Source organism: Copadichromis virginalis, linkage group LG2, assembly GCF_057382275.1.
Source record: "Copadichromis virginalis isolate Kocher_CV1m ecotype Utaka linkage group LG2, C_Virginalis_male_GT1.1, whole genome shotgun sequence".
In the NCBI taxonomy this organism is placed as follows: domain Eukaryota; kingdom Metazoa; phylum Chordata; class Actinopteri; order Cichliformes; family Cichlidae; genus Copadichromis; species Copadichromis virginalis.
This window is the reverse complement of record NC_140619.1, coordinates 32,386,216-32,407,386: the sequence shown is the minus strand read 5'-3', so window position 1 is coordinate 32,407,386 and position 21,171 is coordinate 32,386,216. Positions and strand designations below refer to the sequence as shown.

The 21,171-nt window shown below is 40.2% G+C and overlaps 2 protein-coding genes and 3 non-coding genes across 5 annotated transcripts; 1 reads left to right on the top strand and 4 right to left on the bottom strand.

The window, feature by feature from the left end:
- Positions 1-1,924: 1,924 nt before the first annotated feature.
- Positions 1,925-11,804, top strand: LOC146717758 (signal-transducing adaptor protein 1-like). The gene is made up of 10 exons (XM_085430687.1): positions 1,925-2,267; positions 3,942-4,013; positions 4,169-4,285; positions 4,465-4,521; positions 5,156-5,328; positions 5,472-5,603; positions 7,690-7,759; positions 9,894-9,996; positions 10,067-10,243; positions 10,354-11,804. The coding sequence occupies exons 1-10, from the start codon at positions 2,166-2,168 to the stop codon at positions 10,470-10,472; spliced, it is 1,122 nt and encodes a 373-aa protein (XP_085286813.1). The 5' UTR covers positions 1,925-2,165; the 3' UTR covers positions 10,473-11,804.
- On the bottom strand, positions 8,012-8,084 carry trnaf-gaa (transfer RNA phenylalanine (anticodon GAA)). The gene has a single exon. It is a non-coding gene; the product is annotated as a tRNA-Phe (tRNA).
- Positions 8,362-8,434, bottom strand: trnaf-gaa (transfer RNA phenylalanine (anticodon GAA)). Its single transcript has one exon. It is a non-coding gene; the product is annotated as a tRNA-Phe (tRNA).
- Positions 9,305-9,378, bottom strand: trnaf-gaa (transfer RNA phenylalanine (anticodon GAA)). Its single transcript has one exon. It is a non-coding gene; the product is annotated as a tRNA-Phe (tRNA).
- On the bottom strand, positions 11,630-21,100 carry ankrd13d (ankyrin repeat domain 13 family, member D). Its single transcript, XM_085430675.1, has 16 exons — positions 20,193-21,100; positions 19,945-20,080; positions 19,734-19,858; positions 19,461-19,506; positions 19,032-19,175; positions 18,588-18,777; positions 18,359-18,425; positions 18,124-18,205; positions 17,541-17,602; positions 17,297-17,427; positions 17,058-17,215; positions 16,519-16,632; positions 16,241-16,413; positions 15,876-15,955; positions 14,768-15,001; positions 11,630-12,164 (listed from the first exon to the last, which is right to left on the bottom strand). Exons 1-16 carry the CDS (start codon positions 20,274-20,276, stop codon positions 12,101-12,103), a joined length of 1,890 nt encoding a protein of 629 aa, XP_085286801.1. The 5' UTR covers positions 20,277-21,100; the 3' UTR covers positions 11,630-12,100.
- Between the last annotated feature and the right edge of the window lie 71 nt (positions 21,101-21,171).

The window sequence follows — 21,171 nt, the reverse complement described above, 5'->3', positions numbered from 1 at the left end:
CAAATCGTGTATTTTTTGTGACAAACTGCTAATAAAAATAGGTAAAATTGGTTCTTTTCTAAGTCCTTGTGTAGACACAAGACTTTTTCATCCCTTGAGTTTGGTGTCTTTTTTTATACTTGAATGATTGAAAATTCCTCTCAAAATAGAAGGACTGAAAATGAGCTTGCATCAGTAGAGGACAGCACTTCTGTGAGTAGTTTGTCTTGTAAAGTGACTCTGTACCAAGGATGCATTAACAGAGCTAGTAATGCATCCACACCCACTTCTTATCATAACAGCACAGCTCCGGAAACACTTCAAGCTAAAACTCATTAAGGCAAATCACTCAGAAGAGCATTAACACTTGATGGGATTATGAGACAGTGGAACAAATGCAAAGGCAGACAACTCAAAGAAGGCTCTTATTTTAGGGTTCTGATCACTTTGTTATGATACAATAGCAGCCAGTGTCTTAATCAAGCCGGTTACTATAGTGACTGTAATCCAGTGTCACTAATTCCAGATGTGTCTCAAGAGGTTTTACCGTCTGTACAGGTTCTTTAACCCATTTGGATCAGGAAAAAGGAAGAACAAACCTTAAGAAGGCTTATAAACATAATAGCTAATAATTCTATCTAACATCCTTGACTTTTAATGGTTGAGCTTTGTTAATGAATTTGTCAGTTTTACCTGCTCATCTTGGCTCAGGTCATATATTGGGGTTTTTTTAAATACCTTTTTTTCTTTGCAATTACCAAATTTATTAAAAAGCCCTATTTAAACATTCCTGGCAGTGTGGCTAACAACTCTAAAGCAAAAATGCAGGAAGTGTCATGCAGACAGACACGTGCAAGTAATTCCTCTAAAACACATTTTAGCTGAACAACTGCTCAAAGGTTTTAATGGCCGCCAATGTCACTGCCTGCTATCATACTGGTAAATGTCAGGGTAAAAGGTTAAAATGCTGCTTGGCATCAGTTAAACATTAACCATGTTCACCACAGATTGAATGCACTTGGAAAACAATGATGCTTTTCTTACCTCCCAAAATCCCAGACAATCTGAAGTAAGAGCCTTCTGCTGGTGTGATTAGCTGCACCTGAGAGTGTTACATGTAACCTTTATGTAACGGTTCATAAACTGTAACAAGTACCGTAGACACACTTCTACCTTACTACTGCTGAGGATAATACGATGTATTGAAAATGTATAGCTAACACTGTTATTTCTGTTATCTGCTACACAATATCGAACTATTTATTTATCTAGCTAGCATCACTGAATTTTAAGTAGTGATGCAGGTTTCAGCAATTTACTTTTTTTTTTTTAAGTTTTCAGTCTAATTTTGCCCTTGTCCTTTACACCTTAAAATATATTGATACCATCTTATAGTCAAGTTTAAACCATTCATGTATGTATTCTGTGTATTGTATATTTTCAACTTTGTGATAAATCTGTCTTAGTACATGGCGCCGTGCCAGCTCTCACACGACAAATCCTGCTGAATGTTTTTAAACAAGTGTTGCTTATCTTCTTTAATCGTGTGTTCAATCTAAATATTACGCTGACTTGCAATATTAAGAGCTTGTGCGTGCGTGTGTATGTGTGAATTCCTCAGAATCTGTTTGCGGTCCCATTTACACCTGAATTTAATTCTAGGTAAGAATTTATTATGTTTAAAGTTAAGATAAATCTCCAAGATTTAAGTGAAGTTAACTGAAATAATCTTTGATCTGATGTGAACGTGTGTGTGTGTGTGTGTGTGTGTGTGTGTGTGTGTGTGTGTGTGCATATTTTATTGTGGTGTAAAGCTTTTTAGGGATATGCTCAGGTCCAAAGTACAAAAGCACAAGTTAGTATGAGAGTTCTTATAACACCAGCTACTTCCTTCTTTATATATTTACTAACATTTCCTCATTCTGAGGGAGAGGACAGTGCTGAGGCTGAAGTTGGGGGAAAGAAAGGCTTATCTTTGTACATTTATGGCCTCGTGATCAAAACTCTCATATTCTGGACGCCTAGTCTCAATTCATACCCGTTATCAGAGCCTCATAAGGAAACAAAATCAGAACAAAGCTTTTCCAGGACTCAGCAGTTCGCCCTTGACTAGTGACTGCACTGTAAGACATAAGCTGAGCCAAACCAGGGCAGAAGAAGACGTTGACTTGAGAGACTACTGGACAATGTCAGTGCCCCCCAGAGTTGTCCACAAGAGGAGGGAGACGATCACAGCCCTGCCTCTCTACTACTCCGGACACCTGCTGAAGAAACACAGTAAAGACAAGGTAAGAACGAATATGGGGAATAAACATGAGGAAATGTAAATAATTAAGACCAAACAAACCAAACAAAAGCTGCAAAAGTGTAACAAAAGTAAGGACTTATAATGGAGAATTAGCTTTGTCGGCCTGTTACTAAATCACTTACTGACCGACAGTATTTTAATGCTGTAGGTCAGAGAGTTGGGTCTTACTGCACTGCACTGTAATGTTGGTTGCTGAGTACAAGCTACATATCTGATTATTAATCCGCTAGATTACATAAATTTGTGTAGCATAATCTGATTACTCTTGGACTACTTTAAAAAGTGGAGACAAAGCAAATTTTGTGTTACTCAACATCAAAAAACATAAAAATGTTTTATGTCTGTACTCTTCATGCAGTCATGACTTTCAGCAGACACACAGTGCTGTGGTACACATAAACTATGTAGGACACATTTTTATGAGATTGTTTTATTGGTTATCGAAAAGGTTTTATAACTGTAAAATATTTTAATGGCATGAAAAATGTAGAGAAGCAATTTTTGACATTATTATTCAAATGTAATCTGGGCTGACTGTAGTTGTTTCAATCTGACGTAAACTGTTACTGCCTTATTGTGGAGAGGGGACTAAATTTAACCACCTTTTATCACCGGTGAGTGAGTAGCTCGGCTCTGACGGTGCATCATATTTTATAATGGTAATCCAACAATAAATATACAAGACATAGAGGTCTGTATGTAAATACCTCATCTGTAAATTATCTTACAGCCTTTAGATACGTGTAAATACAATCATGTGACAAAGAGCATTTTTGAAAAAGCTACATCCTTACTGTTTCCACAGGAGTTAAGAGGGTAAGAGGCAGCCATGGGCCGTTAATCAAATGTACTTGATGAACTGATCACCAGCAAGAGTTTTAGCAGTTTGCTAGTCTGGACCATTCTGGTGTGTTTTAAGACAATCTACCCAGGGTCGATGTCTCATCAAGATCAGAAAAATTTCAACAACAACCAAGAGCTACATTTTAGACTCTACAGGCCTCAGTTAGCGTGTTAAATGTTAAAGTTTACACCAGAACAGTTAGAAAAAGACTGAACAAGTAGTGCATTTTTGGAAGGGTTGCCAGCAGAAAGCCTCTGTTCTCACTAAAGCAAACATGGCAGCACAGCTTTGATCCGCAAGGTTGCGTCTGAACAAACCACGAGACTTCTGAAACATCGTCCTTTAGACAGATGAGACCAAAGTAGAAATGTTTGGAGATAATGTACAGCAACACGTTTGGAAAAAACAAACACAACATATCAGCACAAACACCTGATACCGATTGCAAACATGGCGGTAAAGGTATCTGCAAAGTTCACAGGCCCTGTGAACTTTGCAGATACTGAGTTGACTGTGAATCTCTCTGTATACTAAATATACAAATGTGAGGCCATCTGTCTGACAGCTAAAACGTGGCAAAAGTGGGTCATGCAACTACACAATGGAGAGCACCAAATCTACTAAAGAATGGCTGAAAAGAGAAAAGAATCAAGGTGCTGCAGTAGCTCAGTCAAAGTCCAGATAGCAACTAGATACCGAATCAGGAAGTGTGCATAGTTTTCCACATGACTGCGTAGCTGAAAAACTGAAACAGGTCAAGTGTAAGTAGTTTAAGTGTGATGCCTGATATGTTCATCAAATGACTTTCAGGATTTCAAGAAATACTATGGAGAGCTCCGTGGGTGTTCGCTGTTTCTGTACAAGGATGACACACAGGATACCGTAAGCAAACACCTATGCTTGTTCACATTGTGCGCTTGACTTAATCACTGAATCATCTTTTGAAAATATGTGGAGTGTTTAATTCCAAGAATTAGGAAGTAGCTTTGAGGGGCAATAAGGAAGTGCTGGGAGCACTGACCTGATTTTTTTCTCAGTATACAGAGAAGTTGGACCTGGACCAGCTGAAGTCGATGGAGTCAGACTCTCCATATCAGAAGAAGGAACCCACTGTGTTCACTCTCAGCCTCAGCACAGAGAAGGTGCAACTTAAGGTCTGTTGTGATAAAACTCACTTCAAATGATCCAATTACATCTAATATCTAATCTTATAATTAATCACTGGATGGATCAATACTATACATCGCACCAGCTTTTTATCAACTGTGTGTGTGTGTGTGTGTGTGTGTGTGTGTGTGTGTGTGTGTGTGTGTGTGTGTGTGTGTGTGTGTAGATGGACAGTGCAGACATGGGAGAGGTGTGGAGGGGTTTCATCCTGACTGTGGTCAAGGTGAGCAAACACACGCCGATCTAATTGATTCAGCACAATTATTTCCATTTATACAGGATATTACACACACACAGTGATGTAGACAGTGGTATTTAAATAATGTTCACCTGGTACAGATAAAGTCTGAAGTCCTTCGCATTATTACTGCACAGCAGAAATCGAGACCCAGGCAACATTTTTCTGTTCAGTGATGATGACCCTCAGTTTCTTGTTTGTAGCTGAACGCCTGGTGTTGTCTTTTGTGATTGGATGTGTTGTGCATTCAAAGATGCTCTTCTACCTTAGTTGAAATGAGCCGTCAGGTATATGGTAAAATCCCAAAAGATCATCAGTTTCTGAAATAATCAGACCTGCCCATTCAGCACCAACAGCAAAGGCCGAGTCACTTAAATCACCTTTTTTCCTTCTCAGTTTGAACTTCACCAGGTTACCTTGACGGTGTCCACATGCCTAAAATGTGCTGAGTTGCTGCCATTTGATTGACTGATTAGATATTGGTGTAAATGAGCAAGGTGCCAGATAAAGTGGCCAGTGAATAAACGTTTATATATTTTTAAAATATATCAGGATATATTTTTGAACATGTTACAGATGATCTGAATGGTACTGAGGTCGAGCTCGTGTTTCCTTGCAGAAGGAGCTTCCCAGTAAGCTGCAGCTGATGCCTGGCCAGGTGTTACAGCTGAAGGAGGTTCTCACTCAGGAAATAAAAAGAAAATCCCCATCGTCACGTCCACCGCTCCCACCTCGACCAGGTTTCCTCTCAGGCCCGCCATCCAAAGACAAATTGAGCTCTGAGATTGCTGAGTAAGCACTGTCTGCTGTTTGTGTAAACACTGATCATTTGTAGGTTCAGAAAATTCTCAGATAGACTTTAAAAAGTGCTTCAAAACAGTTAAAATACAATAAAATAGAAGTGTGCCTCCTTGTTTTTCCTTTGAATCCTGTAGGTGTTTCTTTGATGTGACTCGAAAGGAGGCTGAGAAGATGCTAGAGGAAAACCCAGAGTGTGGAAGCATCATCCTTCGCCCGTCCACCATGCCCAACAACTACGCCTTGACCCTCAGACAAGTGTCATCCAGGTCTGCTAATCTATTCAAACCTCTGATATACACCACTGAATGCAGAATACCTGCTCATAAATGACTATTGAATTTTGACCATTAATCTTTTTGTATTATAAATTTTCTCCTGTACTGACTGATTTCATCAGCACATCAGCTATAAATGTCTTGTTTTATATCTCTTACAATAATATATATTACTGAGTTTTAGAACTATTTTAATATTGTTCCTGCTAATTTCGTAATGTAACGTGAGTTTGAGTGCTTTGAAAGATGCCAACAAACAATTTATTCACCTTATTATTATTATTACTGGTAAGTCTGACACATTGACACAGAGAATGAAGTGTTCACCAGGAACTAACTGGCGATAAAAACAGTATTGAGTGGGACAGACAGAAAGTGGAACGTAATATGAACTTTGCTCAGTGAAAGCCCATTGAGCAAAAACACACTGTGAAGAATTTTGATTTGATTTGATTTGATTTTTATTGATTAGCATTCAAATTCAAATCTCAGTGAAAACAGTGAGAAAAAAAAAACAAAAAACAGTGAAAACAGAACAAAAATCTACCATAAAGAAAGAAAGCATGAGACAAGGCTAATCAAAAGGTATTGGCTGAAGCATTTGCTTATTACGCCAACCCTTTTCACAAAATATCTTTTTGTATGCAGCTCCTGTACACAGGGCTTGAAGAAAATAATAAAACAAAGCAAAAACCAAACAAAACAAACAAACAAACAAACAAACAAACAAAACAAAGAAAAAAAACTTTCCACCTTAGATAAGTAACTACATCAAAGTAAAGAATCAAGAGGTTGTTGTTTTTTTTCTCCTTTTTGTTCTTTTCATTCTTGATATATATATGTTTCTAATACTCTATTTTTAAACATGTTTTTAAACAAGGAAAATGAACTACACCTTTTTAAATCACTGTCATAACTATTCCACAGGTTAACTCCTCTAACAGAAACACATCTCTGCTTTATATTTGTCCTCATCTTGTTTTTCTTAAAGAAATCTGTTCCCCTTAAGTCATATTGACTCTCTCTGACTTTGAACAGCTTCTGAGTACTGGGGCAAAGCAAGTTATTTTGTGCTTTATACATTATCTGTGCCATTTTATATTCAACTAAATCATAAAATTTCAGGGTATTCAGATTAATAAACAAAATGTTAGTTGGTTCTATATAGTTTGATTGGTTTATAATTCTTATAGCTCTTTTTTGTAACTTGAAAATATGAAGAGTGTTCGTTTTATATGCATTACCCCATATCTCCAGACAGTAAGTCATATATGGAAGCAACAGAGAACAATAAAGTGTGTATAATGATTTTTTGTTCAGGACATGCTTTGTTTTATAGAGAATAGCAATGGTTTTTGACATTTTTGTTTTCACGTGGTTTATATGAGACTTCCAACTCAGCTTATCATCAATTATCACTCCAAGAAATTTATTTTCGTACACTCTTTCAATTTCAATTCCATTAACCCTTATTTTAGATACATTTTTCACTTGTCTAGTGCCAAAAATAATCAATTTTGTTTTCTTTATATTTAATGATAACTTATTTACATCAAACCAGTTTTTTAATATATTTAACTCCTTTTCCGCAAGTTACCTTCAACTGCTTAGATTTTACATTATTGAATTCGACATATTGATATCTTTCATCCAGGTAACTTTTCATCCACTTGTATGCTATCCCTCTTATGCCATATCTCTCTAGTTTATTCATTAATATAGAATGATCAATTGTATCAAACGCCTTTTTTAAGTCTATAAAAACACCAACAGTATATTCCTTATTATCTATTGCATTAGATATCCCTTCAACAAGTTCCATCACTGCCATTGAAGTGGACCTTTTCACTCTAAAGCCATATTGGTTATCACTTAGGAGATTATGCTTCTCAATATATTTATCAAGTCTATTAACAAATAACTTTTCTAAAATTTTTGAGAACTGTGGGAGTAGTGATATTGGCCTATAATTGGTAAACTGACATCTCTCTCCGTTTTTATGGATTGGAATAACTTTTGCTATTTTCATTTGTAATATAACTGTAATATAATCATCACAACGTTTCTTCTGTTTCAGCGGGCCTGTAATGAAGAATTACAGAGTGACCCAAATAAACGCCGGATTTGTCATTGAACTGGAGACACCAGTAAGTCCTTACAGGCTCTCACAGCTTCTCACCAATCAGAATATATTTCAGCTAAAGGACACATTTACACATAAAGTTCCTTCAAAGCCACAGGAGCACAAGTGATTCAAAGAAGAATCATGAGCGTGTAGTGAGTGAAATTAGAGGCGGACAGATCAATCGTGTTGTTAACGATACTGGTTTTGGATCAACACTTTAGTAAGTTGTTTGGAGACATTTACCTGATGGCATTAACACATAATCAAAACACAATGCCGAAACCCGGGATTGAACCAGGGACCTTCAGATCTTCAGTCTGACGCTCTCCCAGCTGAGCTATTTCGGCAACAAACATGTTCAGCAGAAGGACCTATGTGTTCGCCTCACTTGAACAAACCTCAGGCTAGTTTTAAGTCATGATCCATGCCTAGAAACTCACAGGAAAAACAATTAAAATGGGATTAACTTCAGATGAAACCAGATTTTTTTACTGGGGCAACCCACATACACAATTCTGTTCAGGTTCATGGATGTAGAGGAGGACATGCAGAGGGTTGGTGTTGCAGAAAAATACTGTAGTTCACCTTTTCTAAAGATTTATTAATCAGTTAATCAAAGCACAATGCCGAAACCCGGGATTGAACCAGGGACCTTCAGATCTTCAGTCTGACGCTCTCCCAACTGAGCTATTTCGGCACTGGAGTGCCATTATGATGCATGCTCAATCATCCAGGTAAGTAAATCTCCAAAAGTTGATTCTGTTCATCTAGACGTAGCGTTTTGTGGGAGAAATGTTTCATCACTCATCCAAGTGACTTCTTCAGTCTCAGCTGACTGCAGGTTTCCCCAATCTTATAAACAGTACATTTGCATGGTTTCAGTCATTATGTAATGTAATGTTTATAAGATTGGGGAAACCTGCAGTCAGCTGAGACTGAAGAAGTCACTTGGATGAGTGATGAAACGATTCTCCCACAAAACGTCACGTTCATATGAACAGAATCAACTTTTGGAGAGCACTGGAGTATCACCAAGCATCCATGACTTGCACCAAAAAAGGCAAGTGATTCAGTAACTGTCATCACCCAGGTGCTGCTGACCAACAGAGTGCCAGTGGAAACTGTACAACTGTTAGCACAAAGACAGAGGAAGAGGAAAAAGGGAAGGCATATGAGGAGGGAGCAAGAGAGAAGGAAAGGCAGGAGTGTACATATGTGCAAATGCATTTCTCTTACTAAACCATTTACTGGTTAAATAAGGGGAAATAAACAGACTTTTCAACAGCATAAGATTAATTGCCAAGAACTACTGTTCCAATAAAGAAATTATTGATCAAACACGAATGTCCTTACTTTCTGTGCCAAGTAATTTTAACTGAGTAAATGACTTGAATTTGGTAGTCATGTGGGAGAGCACCAGACTGAACATCTGCTAAGAGGGCAGTATGTCCTCTCAGGCTTTTTTTTAAACATTTAACCATTTTAGATACAGGTCAGATTTAAAAGGCAGAGGTTGTGGTTCAGTTTTATTAGGCCATTATCATCCTTTCTCTGATTAAATGTATAATGCCGAAACCCGGGATTGAACCAGGGGGCCTTCAGATCTTCAGTCTGACGCTCTCCCAACTAAGCTATTTCGGCAATGCACTACACATGGAGAATGAGAGAGAGCACTGTGACCCGTCACCTGACCAAAACAGTCAAATAATTTCAACATTATCAGTTGTTGATCAAATGATGACCAAAAACTCATATATAAAAGCAAAATGCACTTACAGAAAGGACACAGGATTAATAAATGCTGCAGAAAATCATTATGTGATTTATTGCATAGAGCAATAAAACTGCAGAGCTAATAAAGACTGAAGATCTGAGGGTCCTAGGTTCAAGTCCAGGTTTTGGCAATGTAGTACATTTCTGTGGAGCACAAAGTTCAGATTATTGCCAGTTTGCAAGTCTCAGCAGAACAGTGAAGCTTTACAGTGTTAAACAGGCCGCCTGTAATTATCGTTGTTTTATTATTATTTTATAAGCTGTAGAAGTGTCATAAAATCTGCTGTCTGTAATAGAGGAATGACAGATACTTCTGATAAATCAAAGGGGAGCATCATTAACCGAGTCTATCTTTGGCTTTTTTTTTCACACGTCCTCTGTAGGTGACCGTCAGCTCCCTGAAGGATGTTCTAAAATACTTCATTGAAAAAACTGAGTATCGGCTTTGTCCTTTCATTCCATCTCAGCCCTATGACACTTTGATCGGTGAGAGTACTGCTTTTAAAAATGGTTACAGTGAAGTGGGCAACTCCTAACCACCGATTGTGTTCAATAGAGGCGTCACCAGCTCCCAAGTGCCTCAACACAACCGCACGTGCACCTAAACCACTACCAAAGGCACAAGTGCCCCCTATGCTGCGGTCACGGACCAAAGAGGAGATTCTGCCAAACAAGCCTGATGAGGGAGAATATGTCATTCCTGATGATCCCAATGACTCCAGCCTGAATCTAGGTGAGCAGAGTGAATGTTGATTTAAAAACAAAACAAACAAGCGAACGGGCAGAAATCAAGGCAAATGTAAGAGCAAGTCTAAATGACTTGAATGCTTTTGTTTAAACCAGCTCAGTTGGATGATGAGCTCAGGAGAGCCCTAAAACAACGGAGAGAAAACATCTATGTTTCGACTGATGAGAAAGTCTCCCCTTATGAAACAAAACTGAATGGAAAAACAACGATCTAACACGGCACAGTGGACGACCGAGAAACCGACAGCGTGAAGTAGGGACTGGTGTAACCTGACAAGTATAACGTAAAACTTTTACCTACAGCTCAGAGATCACAATGTTCACGGTGAAAATGGCTAAATTCTGCTTTATTGAAACGAAATTTATACATTTTTCTCCAAGATGGGAGAGTTTGGACCGTTGCTTAAATATTGTGACCAAATGAGCGGACGGTGCTAGATGATCAAAAGGATTTCTGTGTTTATTTCAGTGACCACTAATATCTGCATCCGTCATTGCAATCCAGCTGAGGGGTGTCAATAAAAAAGCTGAACATTTCATCCCGTAGTCAGTCCCAAAAACTTTGTAAAAGATTAAATGTTTGTTCAAATCTTTGTACCTGTGGATGGATCCGTATTGGAACTTTTACACTGAGGGTTCACCAAAGTAATCAACCCCCTCGGGAACTTGGATGTTAATGAATGAAAAGTCATGCCCTGGATATTTAGACTGGGCTGAGGGCGGCCATCAGCGACACCGCTACAGCTAAAGTAATAATACCAGAAGCAGGAGGGTCTGAACATGAGGATGAAACATGTTTGAGAGCCCGAGAATATTTTTAAAAAGCTTGGCCAATGCTAGATAAGATTTTCACATTGCAGAGTTGTAAGATTATCAGTGAAGGTCTTTAATATGTTCTTGATGAAAGATTGTTTACATGTGCAACGTTGCATCACTGTACTCCATTTTTGTATTTTTCATAAGTTTTGTAAGAGTGAGCTTAAACGCTGTCACTGGGGTTGAATATGATTCCAACTCTGCTGAGTGCTTTCTTGCTTTACTGATTGATTGATGACTATTTTCACAATACAAAAGTGATGACTCTGATGTCAAAAATCTCACATAGGTGAAAACAATCAACTGCCAAAGTAACATGAATAGGTTTTGCAGATTAGCTTTGGTTTTTGTCTCAGCTTCTGCCTGTTATTCATGTTTAAATGTGTAAAAAAAAAAAGAGAAAAGAAACAAAAGAAACAAAAGCTTAAAGCACTGTTGTTTATTTCGGATCAATGTATAATTAAATTGTAAATATAGAAAACTGATGTTTCTTCTTATTCTTTATTAATAAATTAAAAACAAACAAACAAAAAAAACCCACAGACACAATCCAGGATCATTGTTATTTTTTTTTATTTTCCACACACAGGAGTAAGCCAACATAAACTTTTGAAATGTTATAGTTTTATAAGTTATTCCATTAAGATTGCACTTTATTTTATTTTTTATCTTTATTGTGGATCATGTTATAGGTTTAAAGTTTAAGGATCATTCATTACTCAGTAAAGACAGCAAGACTGTGAAAAATATTCAATAAAAAAGAAAACCAAACACACTATCCCTTTTCGTCTCACTCCTTCACTATAGTGTTTATTTTTTGTTGTTTTTTAAGAGTAGCGGTCTCTTCCTGTTTCACATTTCTTATATTCAGGTCCTTTACACTCTGTTGTAGCAGCCTTCGTGTGAGAAATACAAATAAAATGTCTGTAATAAGTTAACATCTCAGGATTTAAAAAATAAAACAGAATAAATAAGATGATTGTTCCCTAATGTAGACCTGCCTCCGCCTGCCCTTGTCGGTGTTACATTACTTTTCGGTGAGTGACAGCTGCAGGATCCTCTCCAGCTCCTCCTCCTCCTCCTTACGCTTCCTGTAGCAAAATAAGAAGTTCATCTGTCAGAACACTGACAGCATCATCACTTTAAGATGACTTTCTTCACAGGTTTAAGGCATCTGAAAAGCTGTTCGGATCGTGTTATAAGTGTAATCTGAAGGTGAAGTGTCTTGCCCAAGGACACAACGACCGAGACTGTCCGAGCCAGGGCTCGAACCGGCAAACTTCCGGTTACAAGACGAACTGCCAACTCTTTAAGCCACGATCGCCCGATAGTGTGTTAAAGTAGTGTTAAATGTAAAGTGGTGTATTTGATATCCCCGTGTAGGTGTTCCTGCATCATCTTAACCCTTCAAAGCATGAATCACAAAATAATTGTCAGAAAATTCCAATTTTTTAACAATAGAGTATTTGGTGAATCTTCTGATGAAATTTAAAAAACATGAAATATTAATTTGCATATATGAGTTAAAATTTGTATCATGTTTTATAATATTTTTTGCAATTTATTCCATACAAATATCTCCTGCAGTTTATTTGGGTTTTTCAGGGGGTGGGGTTAGGGAAGGGAGATCACACTTGTGATGTAATCTCAAAAACTCACTTAACAAATATGATTTGGCTTTAAAGGGATCAAGCACATTGTTGTGATGTCATAGCTTTGCAATGTGGGAGTGGGGGGTTTGTTTATATTAAGTTTTCCTCCACAACAAACAGTAAACATTTTAACTCTTTTCTTTAATCAGTTTGTACAAAAGAACATTATCAACTTAGGTTTGCCATTAGCCAAATTTAGGTTACTCGTGTTTTAAAAGCATTAACTTCTTGGCTAATGCTGACTGAATGCTCCCTGGCCATTTGCGATGCTGATCCTGGAGCAACATTAGTATTGATGATGCAGGAACAACACCAACACACCAAAAGATTGAACAAATGTGGCTTGTTTGGAAGGACTGAAAGAAGAAAGCCTCCTCTCTCTAAAAAGCACATGGCAGTACAGCTTGGGTTTGCAAAGCTGCATCCGAACAAAGACTTTTGGAACAATGTCCTTTGGACAGACGAGTGGTGATGATCTGGGCTTGCTTTGCAGTCACAGGGCCAGGGCACCTTGTTGTCATTGAGTGGACTATGAACTCCTCTGTATACCAAAGTATTCTAGAGTCAAATGTGAGGCCATCTGTCACAACAGAATGGCTGACTCAACCTGATTGAAATGCTGTGGTAGGGCATTAAGAGAAACCCTGCGAACCTCGATGAACTGAAGCAATGCCGTAAAGAAGCGTGACGTGAGAGACTGATGTAGAAAATAATTAAGTCAAGTTATTTATACTGAAAGGTGTTTCTACAAGCTTCTCAATCACATGGTGTACTCCGTTTCTCACAGGACCATAGCTGAAAAAAAAGTTGTCAATCTAAGAAAACTGCACAGTTCTTGCTGAAGCGCGCATGAATTATGAAAATCAAGAAATTTACTAATAAAAATGAATTTTTTGTTGAACAGGTGAATGTATTTAATCAGGTTACCACCCAAACGAAAGGCACCAAAAGCAACGTGACTTCACACCGAATTTGCAGCTCATTACCATCTGACACAAAGGAGGATGGAAGAGTAACTCACTGCTAAATGTGCATTAACTCACCAGAGATGACTGAGGATGACCGACTGAAAACAATACACGAGTCTGAGTCGTTGTGAGTCCTAATCTGGGTCAGAATTTTTTAATTTTCACCTTTATTTCATAAAATTGTGTCCGTAGAAGTTCACAAGACTGCAGAATGAGAAGTGACCCCCCACAGCCCCCCACTGTTTTGCTCATTCAGTGGACTGAACCTTTCACTTCGGGCATTTAGCATCTGCTGAAATCCCTCGTGCTTCATAAAGACACTTTTAAACTGCCTGTATAGCTAGTAGTTTGCAGGTTCAATCGGGCCTCTTTGACAGCAGCTGAACTATGAGCCGCCATTAACACCAGAAATAATTAGACCGCTACAGCTGAAGGCTGATATAGTTATAATAACATCAGATAAACTACTTTGCTATTTGGCTATGATAGCGCTGGGTAGCATTAATGGGGTGCTGACAAGCAGTATTTTATCCCTCATTATCTTCCTCTCCTTTTTTTCATATTTTATTTTTCAAGCTTAAAACATTTTTAATGTTTCCAGCCACGTGAGAGCAAGGAAACTTGTCTGCAGTGTCCCCCGCCTCTAGCCCAGTGACAGATGGATAACCCTGAATTAGATACGTGGTTATGAAAAAGGGTGGTTAGATGAATGGATGAATCCATCTGAATCCAACTGCTTCCCTAAGCAGGGAATAATTTGTCAGCATCATTTGTTTTTTGAGAGATTTTTGACACCTAAAGTGTCGCAGTTGTTGTTTGTCACACCATGCTGCCAAAATATGAGTTTGAGATGAAAGAGCAGAGGGCGGCACTCTCTGTGTGCACACTCCATTAAATTAAAACAAAAATAAAAAAGATGACTAATACTTTGTAAGCTCTACAAATTCTAGCAGGTGTGAGAGGTTTTTTGTTTGTTTGTTGTCGTTTCTTCCTTCTGTCTAACAATTATAGGTCATATAAACCCACAATTTCAGAAATGACTCATTTCCTCATCCATCTCGTCTCCACTCCCACCTGTCTATCTCCTCCTGCTCCCTGCAGGACAGCTCCATGGCAATCCGCAGCTGCTCGTCGAAGCTGGTCGCCACACCGTAGTGTGCGGATAAGCGCGGATCGGTCACTGTGCTGTAGGAGAGCGGGGAGTTGGCGGTGGGGTCCAACGGAGAGACAGAAGAGGGCTGGCTGGGGTCGGCCATCTCCTCTCCCTCTCTGCTGGCCAGTGAGATGGACAGAGACTCCTGGATCGCCCTGAGATGGGAGAGAAATGAGGACACCGTTAAATAACGACGGGTCTCTTAACAGGAGACTTTTCAAGCTGCGCTTCATTACAGGATAAATTTAAGCTGGTGCTCTCAGGAGAAGGTGGGAAGAAAAAGCTCATCACTGAACTCTATTTAGAAATGTGTAATTAAGTCACTTCACAAGCCAGGGATTTCCCTACATAACAACAAGGAAGATAAGTTAAAACTGTCTGATTTTTCTTTACAGTAACAACTACAAGAGAGTTTGTGAGGTCATAACCTTTTAACCAGACATGTCAAAAGGTGAGTGAAAAGTATATGATCAGTGCCATTTGTTTCCATTGTGAAGAGGAGGAGCACTGGCAAGAAAAAGAGCCTGTTAAATTTGGTTGCAGAGGTGTTATCACTTTCTTAGAAAGTGTAAGTATTAAAGTTTAATACCAGAGAAAACATATGGAGGATATCTACCTGCATGTCCTCATATCTCTGGCTGTTTTCTGAAGCTTTCATTCAGGCATAAAACCTTTAGCTAGTGTGAGCAGCGTGAAAGTGTCCGTGAACTGAAGCTGGGCCTGGCAGCTGATCAGTGTTGCATACGATTTAGACAGACTGACTGAGATAGCAGACGTTTAGTCTCATCATTTCATTTGCAGAACAAACAAAAGTCAGAATGTCCAGCCAACAGTCCACGGACCAGTCATTAACATGTGTTGCATAGATGAGTGACTCAGCTGCCAGGTTTATGCTCCTCTCTGTCAAACACGACAATCTGGAAACAGTCCTTAGGTGTGTTGTGTGCCATCTCAGAACGTTTGAAGTAATTATTAAGGACATGGCCAGTTTAAGAAAAGAAGATGGGTAAAGCCTGAGGATAAGCTCACCTCTCCAGCTGAGAGTCTTCCTCGTACAGGGGAGACTGTGGCACCGGACGGCTGTTGGTGAGGGCCTCCCAGATGGTCACCTGAAAACCAGACACAAGGGTTACACCTGGCTTTAGATTTAAGGACAACCTACACAGAGACTGTGCTGAGCTTTTAAATAATTCACAGTGGAATGAGTTTGAGATGATAAAAACACTGTAACAGTATTATGACCCGAGACCCTTTGTTTTTTAAAAGGTGCTGTAAAACGTCACATGAGAAGGGCAAATTAATAAACTGAGAGAAAATTTAAAAAACCCCCCAGAAAAGTCTTGAAAGGAAAAGAAGAACAAGGCTCTGTGACCCAGAAGGGGATTTGTTCTGACCTGGTCGCTCTCTGTGCCGGCGTCCAGCAGGCTCTGCTGAATGGCAAACTGCAGCAGGTTGTCATCCTCGTCCCTCATTGGCTCGCTGCGGCCCGGACCGAGAGTGGTGTAGTCGGGAGGGGGCTCAAACACTGAGGGGTCCACCTCACAGTGGAAGGGAGGAGTGGCCTGACCTGTGATATGAGAAAGTACATGATAATAACAATGATAATGATTACATGTCAATTTAAAGTCATGTAAAGGTATCAGGTACCACTAAATGTTAGGTCAGTAGTTACCAGCTTCTCCGGGGCTCTCTGGTTTGTGAACCGTCACAGAACTGACTGGCTCGTCACAGCCGCACAGGTTGCTGAACGTCACTCTGGCATTCAACACATGAAACAGAGGAATCTCTGAAAGGCAGACGGAGAGTTCAGTCAGACATGAGATGTGGTGGCCAGCAAGGACTTAAACAAAAACATATAAATAAAACTCCTTCCAAACCCACAAAAGGTGATTGGAGGCTCAGAGGTGATTGCATTTCTGGGATCTTCAATATATTTAATATAATTATATACTTCATATAAGCTAGGATTGCACACCCTAAACAAGACAGTTGCCATTTGGATTTAACCAGTTTTGACCGATGATTTGATACATGTGATTTTTACACCCTGGTAAACATAGAAACTAAAGTCTTTGCTCTCTCCTCTTTCATTTATACAGGTGCTTGCTCTTGTTATTGCAAAATAACTACCGTGAGATAATGTCAAGTTGGCAAACTTTCAAAAAGTCTCAAATAGTGCCACTAACAACATATATCTTTAACCACACTCACCTATCTTGACAGGGAAGCCTGGTGGCAGGCGGAGGGTGATGAAGTCACGCAGCTTGGCAAAGTGGGCGTTCGAAATGGCCATGAGGTCTATGATGGGTGTCACTTGCTCGGCCAGGGACAGAGGGTGAGACTCGCTCAACCACAGCGTTGCTTTAAACCTAGAATGGAGGCAGAACAACAAAAAGAGAAATAAGGGTGGTGATGAACATCTGTGCATGGATTTGCGTTGTGTATCTTACCTCTGAACTTTGCTGGTAAGCTCAATGGGGCGTCCAATGTCGCGGCCGTTCAAGTTGAACTCCGGGTTGAAGTATTCCTCAGCTGTGATGGCTGTGGGGTTGTGAGGACTGGCGCACTGGGACACGTTGCTCTAAGAGAAATATGGAAAGGGAGCAGTAAGTAACAGTGTTCATTAAAGGAGGCTGAAAGCAGTGTAGGTGGTGTGTGTGTAGATGTTAATGCACGGGCGCTGCTGAGACTTACCCCATTGTGAGCTGTGTGCTGTTCAGCAATCCCCAGGAAAGACTGCAGAGGAGTCTTTGAGCCTGAGTAGGAAGACAAAAAGGAATAAAAAGAGATCACTATAAAAGTGCTACAAAAATCCATTAAAATTTACTCTGTATGGTCTGTTTAAAGTGGACTGTAAATTTCCAGCCCCATATTTTTATTCCAGCACTTTATTAGAGCAGCTCTGCAAGACCCATAGTTCAAAATAGTCCTTATTTATCTTTTACTGTGCCTATGGACTGATGATCTATCTGACATGGAGCATTCTGAGCAGTTAGATGCTTCGGTTTCAATCTCAGAGGGATTACTCATACTTATTATTTAAAACCTTGACCACGTTTAACATGAACATTCACACTTGTAGCAGTGTATATATGACCAGAAACAAGTAAAAGCATAATAAGTCCACTTAAGGAAAGTATCCATGAAGAGCTAATTTTCTAATACAATCAACATTTTATTACAATAAATTGGTGAAAAATCACATTTTTCAGTGTCCACGATCTGTTCAAGATACACACCTCAGTTATGAGGTGTATCTGTGTGTATCCGTTGTTACCTTTGCTTCTCGACTTGTCCTGGTCTGACAGATGTTCTGTCCTTGAACGAGTCACCAGCTCCACATTGGTAGCGCTGTAAACCTATACACAACAACGCACAAAGGAAAAGCACCCGTGAGCATTTTAGTTTGCTTTCAGTCAGGAGTATGAGTGTCTGCCTGTCTAAATTCAAAAGCACAGTTTGAAATAAATAATTAAATACATCTAAAACTAAATGGGCTCACTCGCACTTACCTTAGCTTCATACCCACTGACGACCTCGCTCTTCTCAGAGCGCCAGCCCCAGATTCCAGACTTGTTCCTAAACACACAATGACAAATTAAGTACTCATTGTGCTAATATAATATATATTTCTACATGACTAACTGTGAGGATGCACTCAGAGTTTATGCACGGAAACATGAAAAATGAGATGTGTAGAAATAATTTAAGAATTCTGCGTATATGTATACAGTATGTTACCGCTCAAATGCAATATTGCGAGTGTTGAGGTGCGTGGAGACAATAGGCGATGTGAGTCTCTGGGCTGTGTTCTCTTGAGATGGCTGCATTGCTGCCAGGAGCGAAGGCGCATCACGAGGGGACAACACAAGCGGCTCTGTGTACACGACCTGCTTCTCATGGTCCACCTCCATGACCACTGCCCCATCGTCTGAGAAGAGACGGACAGATAGCACAAACAGCTAGGCTGTGTAATCAGGGTGCATACAAAACTCAATCAAGATACAGGTGCAAGAGGAAAATGACAATAATTCTGACAGAATGAAAGCCATCACAAAGCTAGAAGAACAGAATTGCTTTTTAGTCTTTCAGGGATGGCCTACATCAGCTCAGAATCTATCTATGTTAGTTTCTAAGTTAAAAGGCTTGCATGCTATTGTGGCCTAAGGTGCAAAAAGCGCATACCTCCACCCTTGAAGATATAGCTGCGTCGTCCTTTCAGCCAAGTCATGTGTTCAAAACCCAGGAGTGTGGTGTCCACACGGAGGCAAGAGCCACTCTTCCACACCCGGTAGACATCACTGGGGCACACTTTTGACACCAAGGGCACTGAGATGGAAGTTGAAGAAGATGAGATGCAGTTACAGTGAAGTAGCACTAGAAACAATTTGAATACCTAATGAATAAAAAGCTGGCTGACAATAAAGCTGACAATTTTTGTCTGAATTTATTAACTATCAATGAGAGAATCATATATGCTATAATCTGGTTGGTAGTGATACTCTAATTTTAATCCGCTGAACAACATCTGTTTGCGGCTGTTGTGGGAGCTGTCCAGCTAGTTGTGGTGCTGAAACTGACCTCTGTGGATATGCATTAATGAGCCACACTCACCCCAACTGGTAAACTCCCATTTCATCTCCACATAAAAGTCTCGTGCCTGGAAGACACAGAAGACACTCTTAGATCTTCTCAAGTCGTCTACCGTTTATGCCTTCAGATTCAATACAGCTCAAGAGCTGCTAAAAACATACACTGACACATCAGACTTAAATTCTTCCCCATCAACCTTCAACCAGGCACCAAGGAATTGATGAGGGTTGTCTCAGTTCAACGGGTCAGGTGTAAAACCCAAGAGATTACATTTGTGCAACCAGATGGATCTACCTGTCTTAGTTTGCTGAGCAGCTCGGGAATGCCCGCCAGTCTCTCAGTGGCACGCTTGAAGTCTCTGTACTGAAGCACCAGCTGTACAAGCTCAGGGTCCCCCGTGCTCACTGCCTCCTGCAAGACTGAAACATGCATTTATTTACAGAGGGTGTTTCTCTTTCCCTCAGTAGCCTGAGGGTAGGAAACAGAGAAGCAGCAGAGCACTCACTGGTCCAGCCCTGTGCGTTGCAATGTGTAGGGTCTGCAGAGTGCCTGAGCAGCACCCGGGTTGACTCCAGGTGGCCCAGACACACAGCAAGCTCCAGCGGGGTGCGCCCTCTGGGATCCAAGCGCTCCAGATCCTGCTGCAAAACCAAACACACAAGCAGCAGCAGCATGAGCGCAATGCAGTTCGACATGCCAAAAAAAAAACCCCATCATCAATCACCAGCTCCAAAAAACAAAATCAAGTCTTACCTCTTTCTTCTGTAGCTCTCGATCCAGCTCCAGGTACTGATTGTTCCAAACCAGATAATGCAAAGGAAACGCTTCTTGAGCCATGTTTGAAGACCGTTTGAGAGTTAATCAGCAGGAAAGCTACGACTTCTGCAGCGACACCACAGCAGACGGGTGCTGCGCTGATCGGCACCGCTGCTTAGCTAGCTAGCCTCGTTTACAGCAGGGAATTGTAAACTCTGAATGCAAGAGGTGTGTCACCAAGGGGGAAAAACCCTTCCACTCACTAAATATACCAAAGTTGCTAGCGTTAGTCAGCAACTAAACGACTACTGTACCTGCCTATGGAAATTAGTGGGCTGAGTTAGCTAGGCTAACTCAGCCCACTAATTTGTTGTAGTTAACGTTAACTAGCAGCTAGCTGGGCTAACGTTAGCTAACTGGCTAATAACATCATTTCCCTCTCGTTTTGGCGCCTGTGTTCCATTATTCGTAACTGAAGACAGCCTAAAATGCGCCTCAGTGTCCGCTCATTTTTTCCACAGTGTCCTTAAAGTAGTAAAATAGCGGGTGAAATTGCCGGCTGATGGAGTTAGCTAGCTTCTCCCCCGCTGCTGCTACTGCAACCATTCCCCCCTTTCTTATCGCAGGGCTGTCTAAATAACACAAGACACGGCCTTTACTCCGCTTTCACATCCAGGTCCCTCGAGTTGGGGCATCCGAGATGATGCTGGTGACAGTTGATGTCGGGACGGCACTCGTTTCCTGCCAAGCAAACGCCTAATAAAGGCGATTACATCTGTCAGTCTGCTGCGATCCGGTACAAATATGCCTGTGTATTTACAGCCGCAGCGGCAGTTTTCTTTATTATTTATTTATCTAGGCGTCGCTTTATTTCCAGGTTATTGAGAGATGCTGGGTGGAGCCACCGAGGAGTGGATAGATGGTATAAACAGGAAAATACTAGTGATGTAATTGCAGTGCATCTTCCCCACTTTCA